General features: G+C 41.6%; 1 protein-coding gene across 2 annotated transcripts in view; it reads right to left on the bottom strand.

The window, feature by feature from the left end:
- Positions 1 to 688: 688 nt before the first annotated feature.
- Positions 689 to 16,475, bottom strand: part of LOC140201961 (annexin A4-like) — a 116,555-nt gene continuing 100,768 nt past the window's right edge. For both annotated transcript variants that reach the window (XM_072266830.1, XM_072266829.1), the window contains 2 exons: positions 15,901 to 16,023; positions 689 to 1,830 (listed from right to left, as the gene is read on the bottom strand). In XM_072266830.1, coding sequence (XP_072122931.1) covers positions 1,774 to 1,830; positions 15,901 to 16,023 — 180 coding nt within the window. In that variant the 3' untranslated portion in view covers positions 689 to 1,773. The remainder of the gene's footprint in view (positions 1,831 to 15,900; positions 16,024 to 16,475) is intronic.

Here is a 16,475-nt window from a genome sequence, read left to right as displayed (position 1 = left end):
GGCTGCTCCCAGCATATCCATAGGTTGTGTTGGTGTTACCACCAGCAAAGCATTTCACTGTACGTTTCAATACACTTGTGATAAATAAATCTGAATTTTAAAAAAGGATCTAATAATTTATATCTGATGAATAAATTCTTCTCGGGCTTCCTGCTGGGTATTGATTATAACTGACAATCGATGACAAGCTGTTATCTTCTTCTGGGGTGATGTCTGTGTACGTCTACTCCAGTGATATTTATACCCCCACCATGGCCATAGGATTGACTTCAATAGCACAAAACTATTCTGCCACGCCAATGGTAAAGGAAGCCATTGAAATAAAACGAGAGGAAAAGAGTTTTAATAAAGACAAAGGTCTTGCTCTAAGAACTAGAATTCAATTGTAAACAAGGTGGGACAGCGGAAACGGACTGAATGGGTTCTAACCAATCAGCAGGGACAGACTACGGGAGTTACAAATACCACTGGCCTACACATACTCACGCATCCTCCCTGAAGGCGGCGGCAGAGATCGTCATTGCAACATTGGTTATAATCGATACCTGTACCCAGCTGGAAGCCCAAGAAGAGTAAATCTGATTTAGTCTGCATACAAATCTAGAAAACTGCACAGCACTGCTATCCACACTCCCCGAAGGAAAGTAGCAGCTGCTGTGCCTTGCAGCATCAGAAATGGACACTCACGCTGGCATAAGAATTTTATTCAGGTGTTCATATTGGAACAGGAATGTAATAGGTCACCATGTCAGTGCAGTTAAAATGGAATATACTATCTAAACAGAACAGCCTTGAATTACAAATAAGTACTTTAATGCAATGGCTCTCTGTTTCCAGTTTTAAAGTGGTACCCATGCAAAATTTAAATATTTACAAGTGGCACCTGACAAATTATTCAGTGAGACACACTCATCCACCACAGTACAATGGATTTGTGTTCGAATAATCAATTTGAATTTGACAAATGGTGTTACATGCATCTTGTATACTATCATTACTCAGTTGTACATTGTTAGTAATTTCCCACACCCTGCTCCCAATTAAGGTCTCTAGAGCTAAGGAGATTCCAGATTCCACCACGGAGCTTAGAAAAAATAGAGGGCTATGGGTAACCTTAGTAATTTCTAAAGTAGGGACGCGTTTGGCACAACTTTGTGGGCCAAAGGCCCTGTATTGTGCTGTAGGTTTTCTATGTTTTTATGAAAACATAACAAAACCAAGCCTTCTAAAACACGGCTGCACTGTCTTGATGCCCCTTCAGTATTTTCTAACATTACTTTGAAGATGCAAGTGTTATTTCCTTGGACTAGGAACCAGAATTCAACCTCACTGAATTTTAACTTTAAAATTTATTGTTTCAAATAATATTCTCTTCAAGCTATTACTTTTTATTTCGCACTGTAGTAGAATGCATATATGGTTTGATCTATACCTTCTTGGGTTAAGTCCCACAGTGGAAGGCCATTAAAAACTACAAAATGTATGCCCCAGCTTCCAACGTTCAGATCAGCACCAGGGCTTTGAAGAATAGCAATTTACAAACAATTTTCAAATGCATGTCCAGTTTTGCAATAAGATCTTGGAGTTGATTTGTGCATTGTGCATCTGCTTAGGATCCCATGAGAGCTTTCCACATTTAAATGCATTGATTAGAAAAGCATATTTAAAGATCATAATTAAGACCAAAAGAGTTAAACCCCAATAAGCATATTAAGTCATTAAATGTAGGGCAAGGCCACTACTGCATTCCATTTGCACAAGGTGTTGCTCAAGCTATTCTCCGCCACACAATTGAAGGAGGATCTTCTTGTAATCTCCAGAACAGTCACCCTTAAAGTAAAAAAAAATGTATAATTCAACATGTAATGAAACAAGGTTTAAAAAGATAGACTACCACACCACGTATATCTATACTTAAAGCATTTATGACCCCATTGCTACAATTAATTTTGAATCCCAATTTATCTACTCATTAGCAGATAACAAAACATTAACTTTCTTTTTAGTACTTTTACCATAACCAGAGAATTCAATGTACCTTAAGCACACTCATTGCTGTAAAGAAACCGTAGTTGCTGTAAACAGATACAAGATTATCAACACCCGCCTGAGTGATGTTGTATTTAGGTTAAATATTACCTAGAAAACTGCAATAGTGTCCAAGGTAGACATGAAAACTGAATCAAACCTGCTCTTTAATAATAACAATTTGCACATATCAAGTGAAATAAAGGTATTAGAAGGCACTGAGAATACTTAATATCACCGGCTTCAGGGCCATAGCTATGGGAAAATTCAGCAATAACTTGCTGAAAAATGTCATCTTGAACTCGGCCCTTGACTGTGCAGTCCAGTTTCTTGCACTTGGTGGCACAAGCACACTGCAGATCAGCCACAGAGAAGCAGGCCACATTAAATTGTACTCAACAAACTGCAACAAATGTAAGGTTTGTCAGGAATATAATAGTCATTTTAAATAAATCTGCTTTTTAAAACAACATAATTTTACCGTCTTCTCAAACAGGCTGGACAGAGCATTGCAAAATTACTGTTGATCTAATTGCAACTACGTGATTCAGTAAAAACACAGAATAACTAGTGATTGATCAGGCAAAAAAAGTAAAAGCAAATAGTTTCTCATCCTGTTTTAGCCAAAGCTTGGCAGAATGGATTTGATACCAGAGTTTTAATTGAATTATCCAAATTAGATTACTAGCCTGTGCTCAATTTTAATTAGAACAGAAAGGGAAAACTGGATTGGTAGAGTGCTTCCAGTCTTAATGCACTAATAAACAGCAAAATTAATACTTGGAAGAAAATAGACAGTGACCACAGAGACAGCAGCATGGAACCAGATCTTTTGGCCTATTGTATCTGTATTAACCACTGGCACAGTTATTACCTTCTATGTGTGGGTTTCAAGTGCTCATCTAAAATCAATGTGAGGGAACTTGGTGAAAAAAAATTCTCCCAATTTCTTTTAAGTCTACTGTTCTGTATGTTAACCTTCTGTCCTCTTGTTTATATACACCTCACAGCCTTCTTGCAAATGTAGCCCATCTAATCTCAGAAATCCTGATGAATCACCTCTTCATTCTCTTCAGTACATTACATCAGGGGTCCCCAACCTTATTTGCACTGCGGACCGGTTTAATATTGACAATATTCTTGCGGACCGGCCGACCTGAGGGTGGAGGGGTAGGGTTGCCAACGGACAATAGTAGCAGTCAAATATGTTGCGCTTACCCCGAGAAAGACTACAATGACCATGAAACCTTGCGCTGGCACCAGTGCGCATGCGTAACATGCGCATGTGTGTACGTGCCATTTTTTTCTGCAAATAGTTTTTGGTGATTCCATTCGGGGGAGGTGGGGGGGTGTTAATCACGACCGGAATATAGGTGATAAGTGGCTAATTTCTAAAAGGATTTACCTAACTAAATATTAAACACACAGTGCATATTTTCCTCACATGAATATAGTGATAAGTCAATTATCAGGGGAGGACAGGGGAGCTTGAAGTCAGTGTTGAACGAACTTCCAGTAGAAGTGGTAGAGACAGGTTCGATATTATCATTTAAAGAAAAATTGGATAGGTATATGGACAGGAAAGGACTGCAGGGTTATGGGCTGAGTGTAGGTCGGTGGGACTAGGTGAGAGTAGCATTCGGCACGGGCTAGAAGGGCCGAGATGGCCTGTTTCCGTGCTGTAATTGTTATATGGTTACATAAGTAAGTCAATAGCATCATAACATTTTAAGTAACGTTTGGATATTAAACACACAGCACATATTTTCCCTGTATGAACATATAAAATCATTGCAACACACCAATATCACTGTATCAGTGGGAACCCTGGGCTTGTTTCTCTGCAACAAGACAGTCCTATCGAGGGGTGATGGGAGACAGCGATACTCGAAGGGGGTTCCTTGTGTCCGGTCTATTCCACAATTTAGTTTCCGTTGCATTCATCGCAGAAAACTCTGCTTCGCAGAAAAATGTTGGAAATGAAAGCAACGTTTTCAGTGCTTTTGTGGCTATCTTAGGATATTTAGCCTTGACTTTGATCCAGAATGCTGGAAGAGATGTTATATCAAACATACTTTTCAGCCCGCTGTCATTTGCAAGCTCGAGGAGTTGATCTTCCCGCACTGACATGGATGACGAGTGGGTCATGACTTCGCGAGTGTTCAAGCTCAACAGTGGGCATGACAGGGAATGAGGAAAGGTGCAGCTGACTCATCGCCAAATCATATTGTTTCCTCGCGGCCCGGTAGCGCGTGCTTTGCGGCCTGGTGGTTGGGGACCGCTGCATTACATCCTTCCTAAATTGTAGCAAGCAGAGCAACAAGAAAATCTCACCCCAGCAGTGAACCCAATGGTATTGATCTGCTCTCAGGCTTCAGACTGCACAATTAACCCAGCTGAGATCCAACTTGTCATAATGCCTGTATCCCAGGGGTTACTACTACCTCCTGGAGCAATCTCTCTTGTGGAGTTCTGAAAGCTCTCAGGTCACACCCGAGAACTGGTTACTTTAAAAGAGCAGAAAGCAGGAGCAAGGAATGAGCTACTAGAGAAAATGGAAAAGTTATAATGTTTAAAAGATAGTTGGACAAGTTCTTGGATAGGAAAGTTTTAGAGGAATGTAACATAGAACAGTGTTGTCCCAATCCAATTTAATTAGTAATCAAATGGTCAACTAAACTAATCTCTTCTGCATACACAGTGTCCATATCCTTTCATTTTCCTCACATCCATATGCCCATCTAAATGTCTCTTAAAAGTCCCCAATGTTTCTGCCTCTACCACCACCCCAAGCAGCACAATCCAGGCACCCACCACTCTAAAAAAAACAACTTGCCTCTCACATCTCTTTTAAAATGAACCCTTCTCACCTTAAATGCATGCCCTCTGGTATTAGACATTTCAACTCTTGCAAAAAAGATATTGTCTTTCTACTCATACTCATCATCACCATGAGCCGTGTCATATGACATAGACGTTTGTGGTCTCATGACCATGATTGTTCTTGGCAAAGTTTTCTACAGAAGTGGCTTGCCATTGCCTTCTTCTGGGCGGTGTCTTTACAAGATGGGTGAACCCAGCCATTATCAATACTCTTCAGAGATTGTCTGTCAGGCGTCAGTGGTCACATAACCAGGACTTGAGATATGTACTAGCTGCTCATATGACCATCCACCACCTGCTCCCATGGTTTCACATGACCCTGATTGTGGGGCTAAACAGGTGCTACACGTTTCCCAAGGGTGACTCTATCTATGCCCCTCATAATCTTATAAACCTCCATCAGATCTCCCCTCAAACTTCACTACTTCAGAGAAAGCAACCCAAGTTTATCCAAACTTTCCCTCTAATCCAGGCAACACCCTGGTAAACCTCTTCTGCATTCTCTCCAAAGCCTCGACTTCCTTCCTATAATGGGGTAACCATAACTGAATGCAATACTCCAGATGCGGCCAAACTAGAACTTTATAAAGCTGCAACACAACTTCCTGACTTTTGAACTTAATGCCTCGACTAATAAAAGCCATCATGCCATATGCCTTCTTAACCACCCCCCTCCATTAACTTATGTAGCCACTTTCAGGGAGCTATGAACTTGGACCCCAAAATCCCTCTGCTCATCATTAGAGTCTTGCCTCTACGTTTGACCTAACATGATGTAACATCACATTTGGCCAGGTTAAATCCATTTGCCATTTCTACGCCCATATCTGCAGCTGATCTACAGTATATCCCACTGTATTCTTTGCCAGTCTTCCTTCTACACTATCTACATCATCAGTCTTTGTATCATTTACAAACTTACTAATCCACCCATCTACATCATTATCCAGGATATTTATATACACCACAAACAGCAGAGGTCCCAGCTCAGATCCCCACAGAACACCACTAATCACAGATCTCCAGTAAGAATTACTACCTTTGACCAACACCCTCTCTTCTGTGGGCAAACCAGTTCTGAATCCAAGCAACCTAATCCTGTACTCTGGACGTAGGCCGAACCCAGAAAAAGTAGTCGAGCTCAGGAGGGCATCTTGAAAGGCATGGACAAGATGGATCAAGTGGCTTGTTTTCAGTGCTGTATAACTCTGATGCTTAATATCAAACTGACCAAGGTAGCAAATGACACTACCCAAGTCATAGGAAAGATACAGCATTGATTGCACCCTGGTCAGATTATTGTAAAATAGGTTGTTTTTTTTTTTTTAAGTACAATTTCGTCAGTGGTCAAATAATCAATATTGGTGGGACATTAAAGAGAATACCCCTGGGTTTGCTTGGAACAATATCCTTTACATCCACCCAAAGTAGATATTAATACATTGGAGTTTAATTATGGCTAAGTGTCAAGTGTTGAAACTTCCTCTACAACTGATTGCAATCTTCTCGTCAGGAGGTCAAGGGTAGGTACCAACATTTCTGCAATGATTATCCTCAACACTGGTGCCCCATAAGTCAACCCTCTACTCTGCTCCCTGTACACTCACATGGCCAGATTTTGTTCAAACTCTGTCTACAAGTTAGCAGATGGCGGTACTGTAGTGGTCAAATCTCAATTTCGAGGAGTCAGATTACAAGGAACAGATAAGAGTGCTTAACGGCATTGTCTCATGACAATCTTTTCCTCATTGTCAACAAAATAAAACAACAGGTTATTGACTTCGGGGGTTGTGGGGGGAGGGGGGAGGGGGGAGGGCAGTGCACATGCTCCAGTCTCTATCAATGGCACAGCTGATAGTTGTAAGACTTAATTCCTAGGAATGAACATTGCTAATAACCCATCTTAGTCAAATCACAAGAAAGTATACCAGTGTCCCACTTTCTCAGGAGGCAGAGGAAATATGGCCTGTCCCATTTACCATCACCAGTTTTTATATACTCTTTGCAGAAAACATCATAACTAGATACACCATGGCTTGGTATGGCAACTGCTTTACCCGAGACAGGAAGAAACTGCAGGGGTTGTAGACACATCTCAGCGCATCATGGAAACCAGCCTCCACTCCATGACTATGTCAATACTTCTCACTGCTTCAGTAAAGCAGCCCCCCCCCCAAAAAAAAACCCTCCCACCCTGGGCAATCTCTACCCTCCTCTTCCATTAAGCAGAAGAGAAAAAAGCTAGAAAGCACAGAAGATGGACTTCAATCTACCTTATTATGGTCTGGTTCCTTATTTTCCACTGCACTGCACTTCCTCTGTAATTATAACGTTTTATTCCGCATTATCAAGTTCAGTTGATTGTCATTCAGCTGTACACATGTATACAGCCAAACAAAAGTGTTCCTCTAGTCTATACCAAGGTGCACACAGTACATACCACTCACACATTTAACACCTAAGGTGATATTACCACTAGTACTTTAACAAATAATAGTTACGACGCAAGTTTAAAAGTAAACAGTATAATGCTACTGGTATTTCATGTGTGATGAGCGATGTTCCCTCTATGGTATGTGTGCACACACATCTTTTGCTACTAGTGCAGAAAGGAATTTAAACTGCACACTAAAGGTTGTCACCCCCTACCTCATTGGCATGTTAAGTATAATTCACAATCGTACATAGTCACGTTTCCTTTTCTGGTTTCTGAAGTGGACGATGTTGACAACGTGGAGTTTGAGTTGATTTGTCTGCAGATTTTAGAACTGGCTTATTTATACTGATTTTACTGAAGAAATTATTGATTCACTATGTCAAATTCCATAAGACCGTAAGATATGAAGAGCAGAATGAGGCCATTTGACCCATTGAGTCTACGCCGCCATTTCATTATGGCTGATCCAATTTTCCTCTCAGCCCCAGTCCCCTGCCTTCTCCCCATATCCCTTCATGCCCTGACCAATCAAGTATCTATCAATCTCTGCCTTAAATATACATAAAGATTGGCTTCCATAGCTGCCTGTGGCAAAGAATTTCATAGATTCACCATTTTCTGGCTAAAGAAATTCCTCCTCATCTCCATTCTAATAGGATGCTCCTCTATTCTGAGGCTGCATCCTCTGGTCTTAGACTCTCCCACCATGGGAAAAACCTTCTCCACATCCACTCTGTCAAGGCCTTTCACCACTCAATAGGTTTCAATAATGTCACACCTCATTCTTCTCAATTCTAGTGAATAGAGCCATCAAACACTCTTCATATGACAAGCCATTCAATCCTGGAATCATTTTTGTGAATCTCGTTTGAAACGTCTCCAGTTTCAGCACATCCTTTCAAAGGGGCCCAAAACTGCTCAAAATACTCCATGTGAGGCCTCATCAGTGCTTTATAAAGTCTTAGCTTTGAATCTTTGCTTTTATATTCTAGACATCTTGAAATGAATGCCAACATTGAAATTGTTTTCCTCACCACAGACTCCACCTGCAAATTAACCTTTAGAGAATCCTGCGCAAGGACTCCCAAGTCCCTTTGTACCTCAGGTTTTTGTATTTTTTCTCCACTTGGAAAATATCGATGTAGTTATAAAGAAGGCAAGACAGCGGCTATGCTTTATTCAGAGTTTGAAGAGATTTGGCATGTCGACAAATACACTCAAACTTCTATAGTTTTACCGTGGAGAGCATTCTGACAGGCTGCATCACTGTCTGGTATGGAGGGGCTACTGCACAGGGCCGAAAGAAGCTGCAGAAGCTTGTAAATCTAGTCAGCTCCATCTTGGGTACTAGCCTACAAAGTACCCAGGACATCTTCAGGGAGCAGTGTCTCAGAAAGGGAGCGTCCATTATTAAGGACATCCAGCACCCAAGGCATGCCTTTTCTCACTCTCACCATCAGGCAGGAGATACAGAAGCCTGAAGGCACACACTCAGAAATTCAGGAACAGCTTCTTCCCCTCTACCATCCGATTCCTAAATGGATATTGAAGCTTTGGACACTACCTCACTTTTGCTTTAAATAGACAGTATTTCTGTTTTTGCATAATTTTAAAAAATCTATTCAATGTACATAATTGATTTACTTGTTTATTATGTTTTGTTTTATTTTTTATTTTTTTCCTTCTGCTAGATTATGTATTGCATTGAACTGCTGCTGCTAAGATAACAAATTTCATGTCACATGCCGATGCTAATAAACCTGATTCTGATTTTGATAGTCAACCCTTTCATTTCTTCTACCAAAGTGCATGACCATACACTTCCTGAATCTGCCATTTCTTTGCCCATTCTCCTAATCTGTCTAAGTCCTTCTGCAGCCTCTCTACTTGCTCAAAACTACCAGACTCTTCATATCTTCATATTGTCTGCAAACGTTGTCCATCATCCAAATCTTTGACATATAACATAACAAGAATCGGTCCCAACACTGACTCCTGAGGAACACTACCAGTTACAGCAGCCAATCAGAACAAGCTCCCTTTATTCCTACTCTTTGATAAATCAGCCACTGCTTTATCCATGCTAGAATTTTTCCTGTAATACCAGGAGCTTATAGCTCACAAGGTAGCCTCTTCTCTGGCACCTTGTCAAAGGCCTTCTGAAAATCCAAGTACACAGTATCGACCAATTCTCCTTTGTCTATTCTGCTTGTTATCTCTTCATAGAATTCCAATAGATTTGTCAAGTGAGATTTTCCATTAAGCTGACTACAGCTTATTTTATCAAGTGCCCCCAAATACCCCCGAGACCTCTTCCTTAATAATTGACACTAACATCTTCCCAACCACTGAGGTCAAACTAACTGGCCTATCTAGTTTCCCTTCTTCTGCCCCTCTCCTCTTCTTCTTGAAGAGTGGTGTGACATTTACAATTTTCCAGTCCTCCAGAAACATTCCAGAACCTAGTGATTCTGGGAAGATTAATACTAAAACCTCCAATCTCTTTAGTTCTCTGAGAACCCTGGAGTGTACTTCAGACCTTTCAGTTTCCCAAGAACCTTCTCTCTAGTCTCTCTAGTAATGAGAACTTCACACAGTTCATGCCCCCTGATACCTGTAATTCCCACCATGCTGCTAGTGTCTACCACAGTGAAGGCTGATGCAAAATATTTCAGTTCATCCACCATTTCCTGGTCCCCCATTACTATCTCTCCAGCACTGTTTTCCAGCAGTTTGAAAACCTCTCTTGCTTCTTTTACATTTCAAGAACCTATTAATCTCTGCCTTAAATACACCCAATATGCAGTGCTGCCCCCAGTCAGGATGCTCTCAGTTATGCCCCTGTAGGAAGTTTTTCAACCGTCTGAGATGAAGGAGATGCTGTTGTGCCTTTTTCACCACACAGCCGGTATGTACAGACCACGTGAGATCCTCGGTGATGTTTATGCTAGGGAACTTAAAGCTGTTCACCCTCTCAACCCCAGATTCATTGATGTCAATAGGAGTTAGCCCGTCTCCATTCCTCCTGTAATCCACAACCAGCTCCTTTGTTTTTTGCGACATTGAGGGAGAGGTTGTTTTCTTGACACCACTGTGTCAGAGAGATGACTTCGTCCCTGTAGACCATCTCATTATTGTTTGAGATTAGGCCAATCAATGTAGTGTCATCAGCAAATTTAATTAGTACATTCGAGCTGTGGGTGGTGACACAGTCATGGGTATACAGGGAGTAAAGGAGGGGACTTAGTACACAACCCTGTGGGGCTCCAGTGTTGAGAGTCATAGGGGTGGAAGTGAGGGAGCCCACTCCCACCACCTGCCAGCAATCTAACAGGATCCAGCTGCACAAGGCAGGGTCAAGGCCGAGGTCAGTGAGCTTCCTGTCAAGCCTGGATGAAATTATGTGTTGAATGCTGAACTGTAGTCCAAGAACAACATTCTCACATAAGCATCCTTCTTCTCCAGATGTGCAAGGATGATATGTAGAGCAGTGGCTAGTGTGTCGTCTGACAATTTGTTGTGCTGGTAGGCGAATTGTACAATTGGGCGGTAGCATGCTACAGATGTAATTCTTGACCAGCCTCTCAAAGCATTTGCTTATTATTGAGGTGAATGCGACAGGATGCCAGTCATTCAGGCATGTTACCTTGGTCTTTTTTGGTATGGGGACACTGGTGGATAGTTTCAAGCAGGAGGGCACTCTACACTGGGAAAGAGGAAATTAAAAACGTCTGTAAACATACCTGTCAGTTGTGCTGCGCACATCATGGCTTTGTGGAAAATTTTGTGGATGATATGAAGATAGGTGGAGGGGTAGGTAGTGCTGAAGAAGCAATGCAATTGCAGGAGGACTTTGACAAATTGGAAGAATGGGCAAAAAAGTGGCAGATGGAATACAGTGTTGGGAAATGTATGATAATGTATTTTGGTAAACGGAACAATAGAGCGGACTATTATCTAAATAGGCAGAAAATGCAACATCAGAGGTGCAAATGCCCAGAAGATTAATTTACAGGTCAAGCCTCTGGTAATGGCAGCAAATGCAATATCGGCATTTATTTCAAGGAGAACAGAATATAAAAACGAGATAATGTTGAGGCTTTATAGTACACTGGCCAGTCCGCACTTGGACCCCATATCTCCAAGGATGACCATGTAAAGTTTGACCAATTCCTTATAAAGCTCAGCATTACATTCTTGCATTTATATTCTAGTCTTCTCAAAATGAATGCTAACATTCCTTACCACTGATTCAACAAGGGAATCTTGCAAGAGGACTTTGAAGTTCATTTACACCTTTGATTTTCTCCCCTTTTAGAAAATAGACCACACCTTTTATTTCCTCTACCAAAGAACCTGACCATATACTTCTCAACACTGCATTCCATTTGCCATTTCCCCATTCTCCTAATCTGTCTAATCCTCTGTAGCCTCTCTACTGCCTCAAAACTACCTGCTCCTTCATCTATCCTTGTATCATCCGCAAACTTGGCCATCAATTCTGTCGTCCAAATTTTTGCCATACAACGTAAGATAAAGCAGTCCCAACACAGACCCCTGTGAAACACACTACTCACTGGCAGCCAACCAGAAAAGGCCTCTTTATTCCCACTATTTGCCTCCTGTCAGTCAGCCAACTTTCTAATATGGTGGGTTTCCAGAACTCAGGACCCAGGTATTGATCAGACAGAAATATATACATCAATACCTGTGATGTACTACTTTATAGCTCGAGGTTCGGGAGATCACAAAAAAAGTTTAATATTTGATAAGGATAATCTTAGATCCTGATCAAGCCTCTACTGAATGTGGAAAATAGACTCAGTGGCCACTAACTTAGGTGCAGGTGCTGCTGTGGCCCATTCACTTCACTGTGTGACTTGCTGTGCGCTTAGCACTCTTCTGCATAGCACTGCTGTAATGTGTGGTTATTTGAGTCACTATCATCTTCTTATCAGCTTGAATGAGTCTGATCATTCTTTTCTGACCCCTCTCATAAACAGGGCATTATCACCCACAGAACTGCTGCTCACTGCATTTTTTTTTTTGTCTTTCCCATGCCATTCTCTGTAAACTCTAGAGACTGTTGTGCATGAAAATCCCAGGAGATCAGCAATTTCTGAGATACTCAAATCAGCCTGTCTGGCACCAGCAATCATTCCATGGTCACAGTCACTTAGATCACATTTCTTCCCTATTCTGATGTTCGGTCTGAACAACAACTGAACCTCTTGACCATGTCTGCATTTTTTTATCCACTGAGTTGCTGCCACGTGAGTGACGGATTAGGTATTTGCATTAACGAGGTGCAAAAGTGTACCTAATAAAGTAGCAACAGTGTATGTTGCTTATGGGTTATTGCATAGGGCAAAATGGCCACCAAATCCCACAAAATCCACAGCAAGATGCAGGCACCTGTGTAAAATATTCTACAGGCTCTAGTGTCTTGTACCTGTGTTACTATTTCATTTTTGATACAAATCACAATCCTGGGGAGGGAGGCAGTCATATTTACACAGTACATTTGAAGCCTCTCATTTGAACACTCTAGTAGGAATTGCATTTTAAAATCAATAAGTCCAAATTGCCTAAGCCTTTCAAAATTGATTTAGATCCTGACAAACTTAATGCTAACTGTGGTAAATATCGTATATCAATAGTACACATCAATACAGATGTAATTATGAACTATACACCATAATACAAAATTCTAACTTAAAATGATTTCTCTAACCAAGAAAATTAACTTAATATTCAAGAAGCCATCATGTTAGTAAGTTTTAAGCAAACCCAGTTCAATTGTTAGTTGGTGATTATCAACTATTATGATTGTTTTCCATTCTATTTCCAAATATATCTATTCTTCTCTTCACCCACTTGCCTTCACATACTTAAACTTGTAGATGTAGTGTAATTGAGATTTTACTCCAAGGCCAAAATCAGATGGTCCTACTGAATCATCATTTCCTAGATGACAGGATAACTACATAGCCCTTTGATAAAGGTGTTGATGAGCCAAGAATTCAAAGCCCGCTGCTCTGTGTAACCTGACCTTGGACTGCCAACTTTTACCATCCTTCTCCAAGTGGAGATTTGTGTGAAGCTCCCTGCAGTAATGGATACACAGCTCCCGTTGGGTGACTAGACATTATAATACAAGGATGCCAGATCTTTGAAAGATGAACTTGTTATCCACCTCTTCTGCTTCCTGAATAGCTCTTTGACAAAACCTCACAGAAAAATATATCATGTATTATAACTGCTGATCTGGAATTAACGCCCACCATTGGGTGAGGTCGACCATGGATGTTGCATCCCAGCTGTGTGATATGCAAGCCAGGGCAATACAATATGGAGAGCAAGCTGTTGCCCACATAGCAGGCAGCTCCTCTCATTGATGAATCCAAATGAACAGTACAGACCAAAATAGTTTTGCACCTATGGTGTCACAGGAGTTGTCAGTCATCGGTAAATTCAACATAGAATTGCCTTATGGACTCCAGCTCTACATTTTCCCTCGGGTTTACTCCCGAAGCCTTCTCCATGAGTGGGTATAGCCGCAAGGCAGCAGAGGTTAGAAATCAGAGTTTTCCTTCTCCAAGATGAGCTACCAACCACTGCTGACGATCTCCATCTGCATGGAGTGACTGACTTTAAGGTGCCAATAACCTAGCTTTTGTCTCTTCTCCTGTCAGTAGAAATGGTTTTGCCAGGTGTAGCAACTAAACCATATGTGAAGGCGAGAAGTTGTACTTGTTTGTCAGAGGCTACTTGAGACGCATACCACTCAGACCATTTAATAGCTGATGGGAGCTTATCCCTACTACCAACCCCAGCTATAACAACCTCAAGTCAAGTCAAGTTTATTGTCATTTCAACCATAAGCTGCTGGTGCAATGCACAGTAAAAATGAAACAACATTCCTCCAGGACCATGGTGCTACATGAAACAACACAAAAATACACTAGACTATGTGAAACAGCACAAGGATACACTGGACTACGTAAAACAACATAAAAACTGCACTAGACTACAGACCTACACAGGACTACATAAAGTGCACAAAACAGTGCAGGGCAGTACAATGAATAATAAACAAGGCAATAGGCACAGTAGAGGACAAATTACAATATAATAATAAATGATGTAGATGTCAGTCTAGACTCTGGGTATTGAGGAGTCTGATGGCTTGGGGGAAGAAACTATTGCACAGTCTGGTTGTGAGAGCCCGAATGCTTCAGAACCTTTTGCCAGATGGCAGGAGGGAGAAGAGTTTGTGTGAAGGGTGCCAGGGATTCTTCACAATACTGTTAGCTTTGCAGGTGCAGTGTGTGGTGTAAATATCTGTAATAGCAGGAAGAGAGACCCTGATGATCTTCTCAGCTGACCTCACTATCTGCTGCAGGGCTGTGATCCGAGACAATGCAATTCCCGAACTAGGCAGTGATGCAGCTGCTCAGGATGCTCTCAATACATCCTCTGTAGAATGTGGTGAGGATGGGGGGGGGTGGTGGGAGATGGACTTTTCTCAGACTTCGCAGAAAGTAGAGATGCTGCTGGGCTTTCTTTGCTATGGAGCTGGTGTTGAGGGACCAGGTGAGATTCTCCGCCAGGTGAACACAAAGAAATTTGGTGCTCTTAACGATCTCAATGGAGGAGCTGTCAATGTTCAGCGGAGAGTGGTCGCTCCGTGCTCTCCTGAAGTCAACAATTATCTCTTTTGTTTTGTTCATATTCAGAGACAGGTTGTTGGCTCTGCACCAGTCTGTTAGCTGCTGCACCGTCTCTGTATGCTGACTTGTCATTTTTGCTGATGAGACCCATCATGGTCGTGTCATCGGCGAACTTGATGATGTGATTCAAGCTGTGTGTTGCTGCACAGTTGTGGGTCAGCAGAGTGAACAGCAGTGGACTGAGCACACAGCCCTGGGGGGGCCCCCATGCTCAGTGTGATGGTGTTGGGGATGCTGCTCCCGATCCAGACTGACTGAGCTCTCCCAGTCAGGAAGTCTAGGATCCAGTTGCAGAGGGAGGTGTTCAGGCCCAGTAGGCTCAGCTTTCCAATCAGGTGCTGAGGAATGATTGTGTTGAATGCTGAACTGAAGTCTATGAACAGCATCTCATGGGCTAATTTACAATGACCAATTAACCCACCGAGTCTTTGGACTGTGGGAGGAAACTGGAGGACCAAGGGAAATCTCACGCAATCCATGGGGAGGAATACAGAAAATCCTTACAGAATGGCGCCGGAGTTGAACTCCAAACTCCAATGCCCCAAGCTATAATATTTTCATGCTAACTGTTATGATATCACGGTGCCTAGTCACACAGCATTTAATTCATCCTGTCTGAAGTTGAGAATACAAAATATTATGTCCATTAAGTGACTGAATTACAGGCATGAGAGCCTCTGTTCGGCTTATACTAAATTACAAATGCAAAATATCCACCATTTTATAGAAAACAAAGGCTACATATGAGTTAAATTTTGGTTACTCATCAAAAAAGTGCATTTCATTTAGACATACTTCCTATTATTGTTGGGCACTAACCTTGATAAAGGAATACAAAGACTTTCCATACGTCCTTTGAAATGCTTCTCTAATGTCCAGCATGTCAATTTCACACCGAGATACCATCACCCTAATTAAAGTGCTGTCTTCTGTACCAACTCCCTATAATCAAGAAAACATGTAGTTAGGTATTCATTTTCATTCCTTAGGGACAAAAAGGCTAATTTTAGACTAGTTAATCTTCATTACAACTTTGGGTTGCAGGCCTCAACCCAGAGGTTGGGTGAGATTTGGACTAGAGGTCATAGGTTAAGGGTGAAAGGTGAAATATTTAAGGGGAAACTTCTTCACTCAGATGGTGCTGCAAAAGTGGGACAAGTTGTCGGTGGATGTGAGTTCAATTGCAACATTTAAGAGAAGTTTGGATAGGTACATAGATGGGAGGGGTACAGATAGTGATGGTACAAGTGCAGGCTAATGGAACTAGGCAGAGTAACATTTCACACAGACTGGATAGGTCAAATGACCTGTTTCAATGCTGTGGTGTTGTATGACTCGATACAAGTCAATGATAATAAATGCGATTCTGAGAGATTATGGTACATTAGATAAGG

This window comes from Mobula birostris, chromosome 8 (assembly GCF_030028105.1).
Source record: "Mobula birostris isolate sMobBir1 chromosome 8, sMobBir1.hap1, whole genome shotgun sequence".
Lineage (NCBI taxonomy): Eukaryota > Metazoa > Chordata > Chondrichthyes > Myliobatiformes > Myliobatidae > Mobula > Mobula birostris.
Note: the sequence above shows the minus strand (reverse complement) of the source record. Positions and strands in the feature narration are given on the sequence as shown.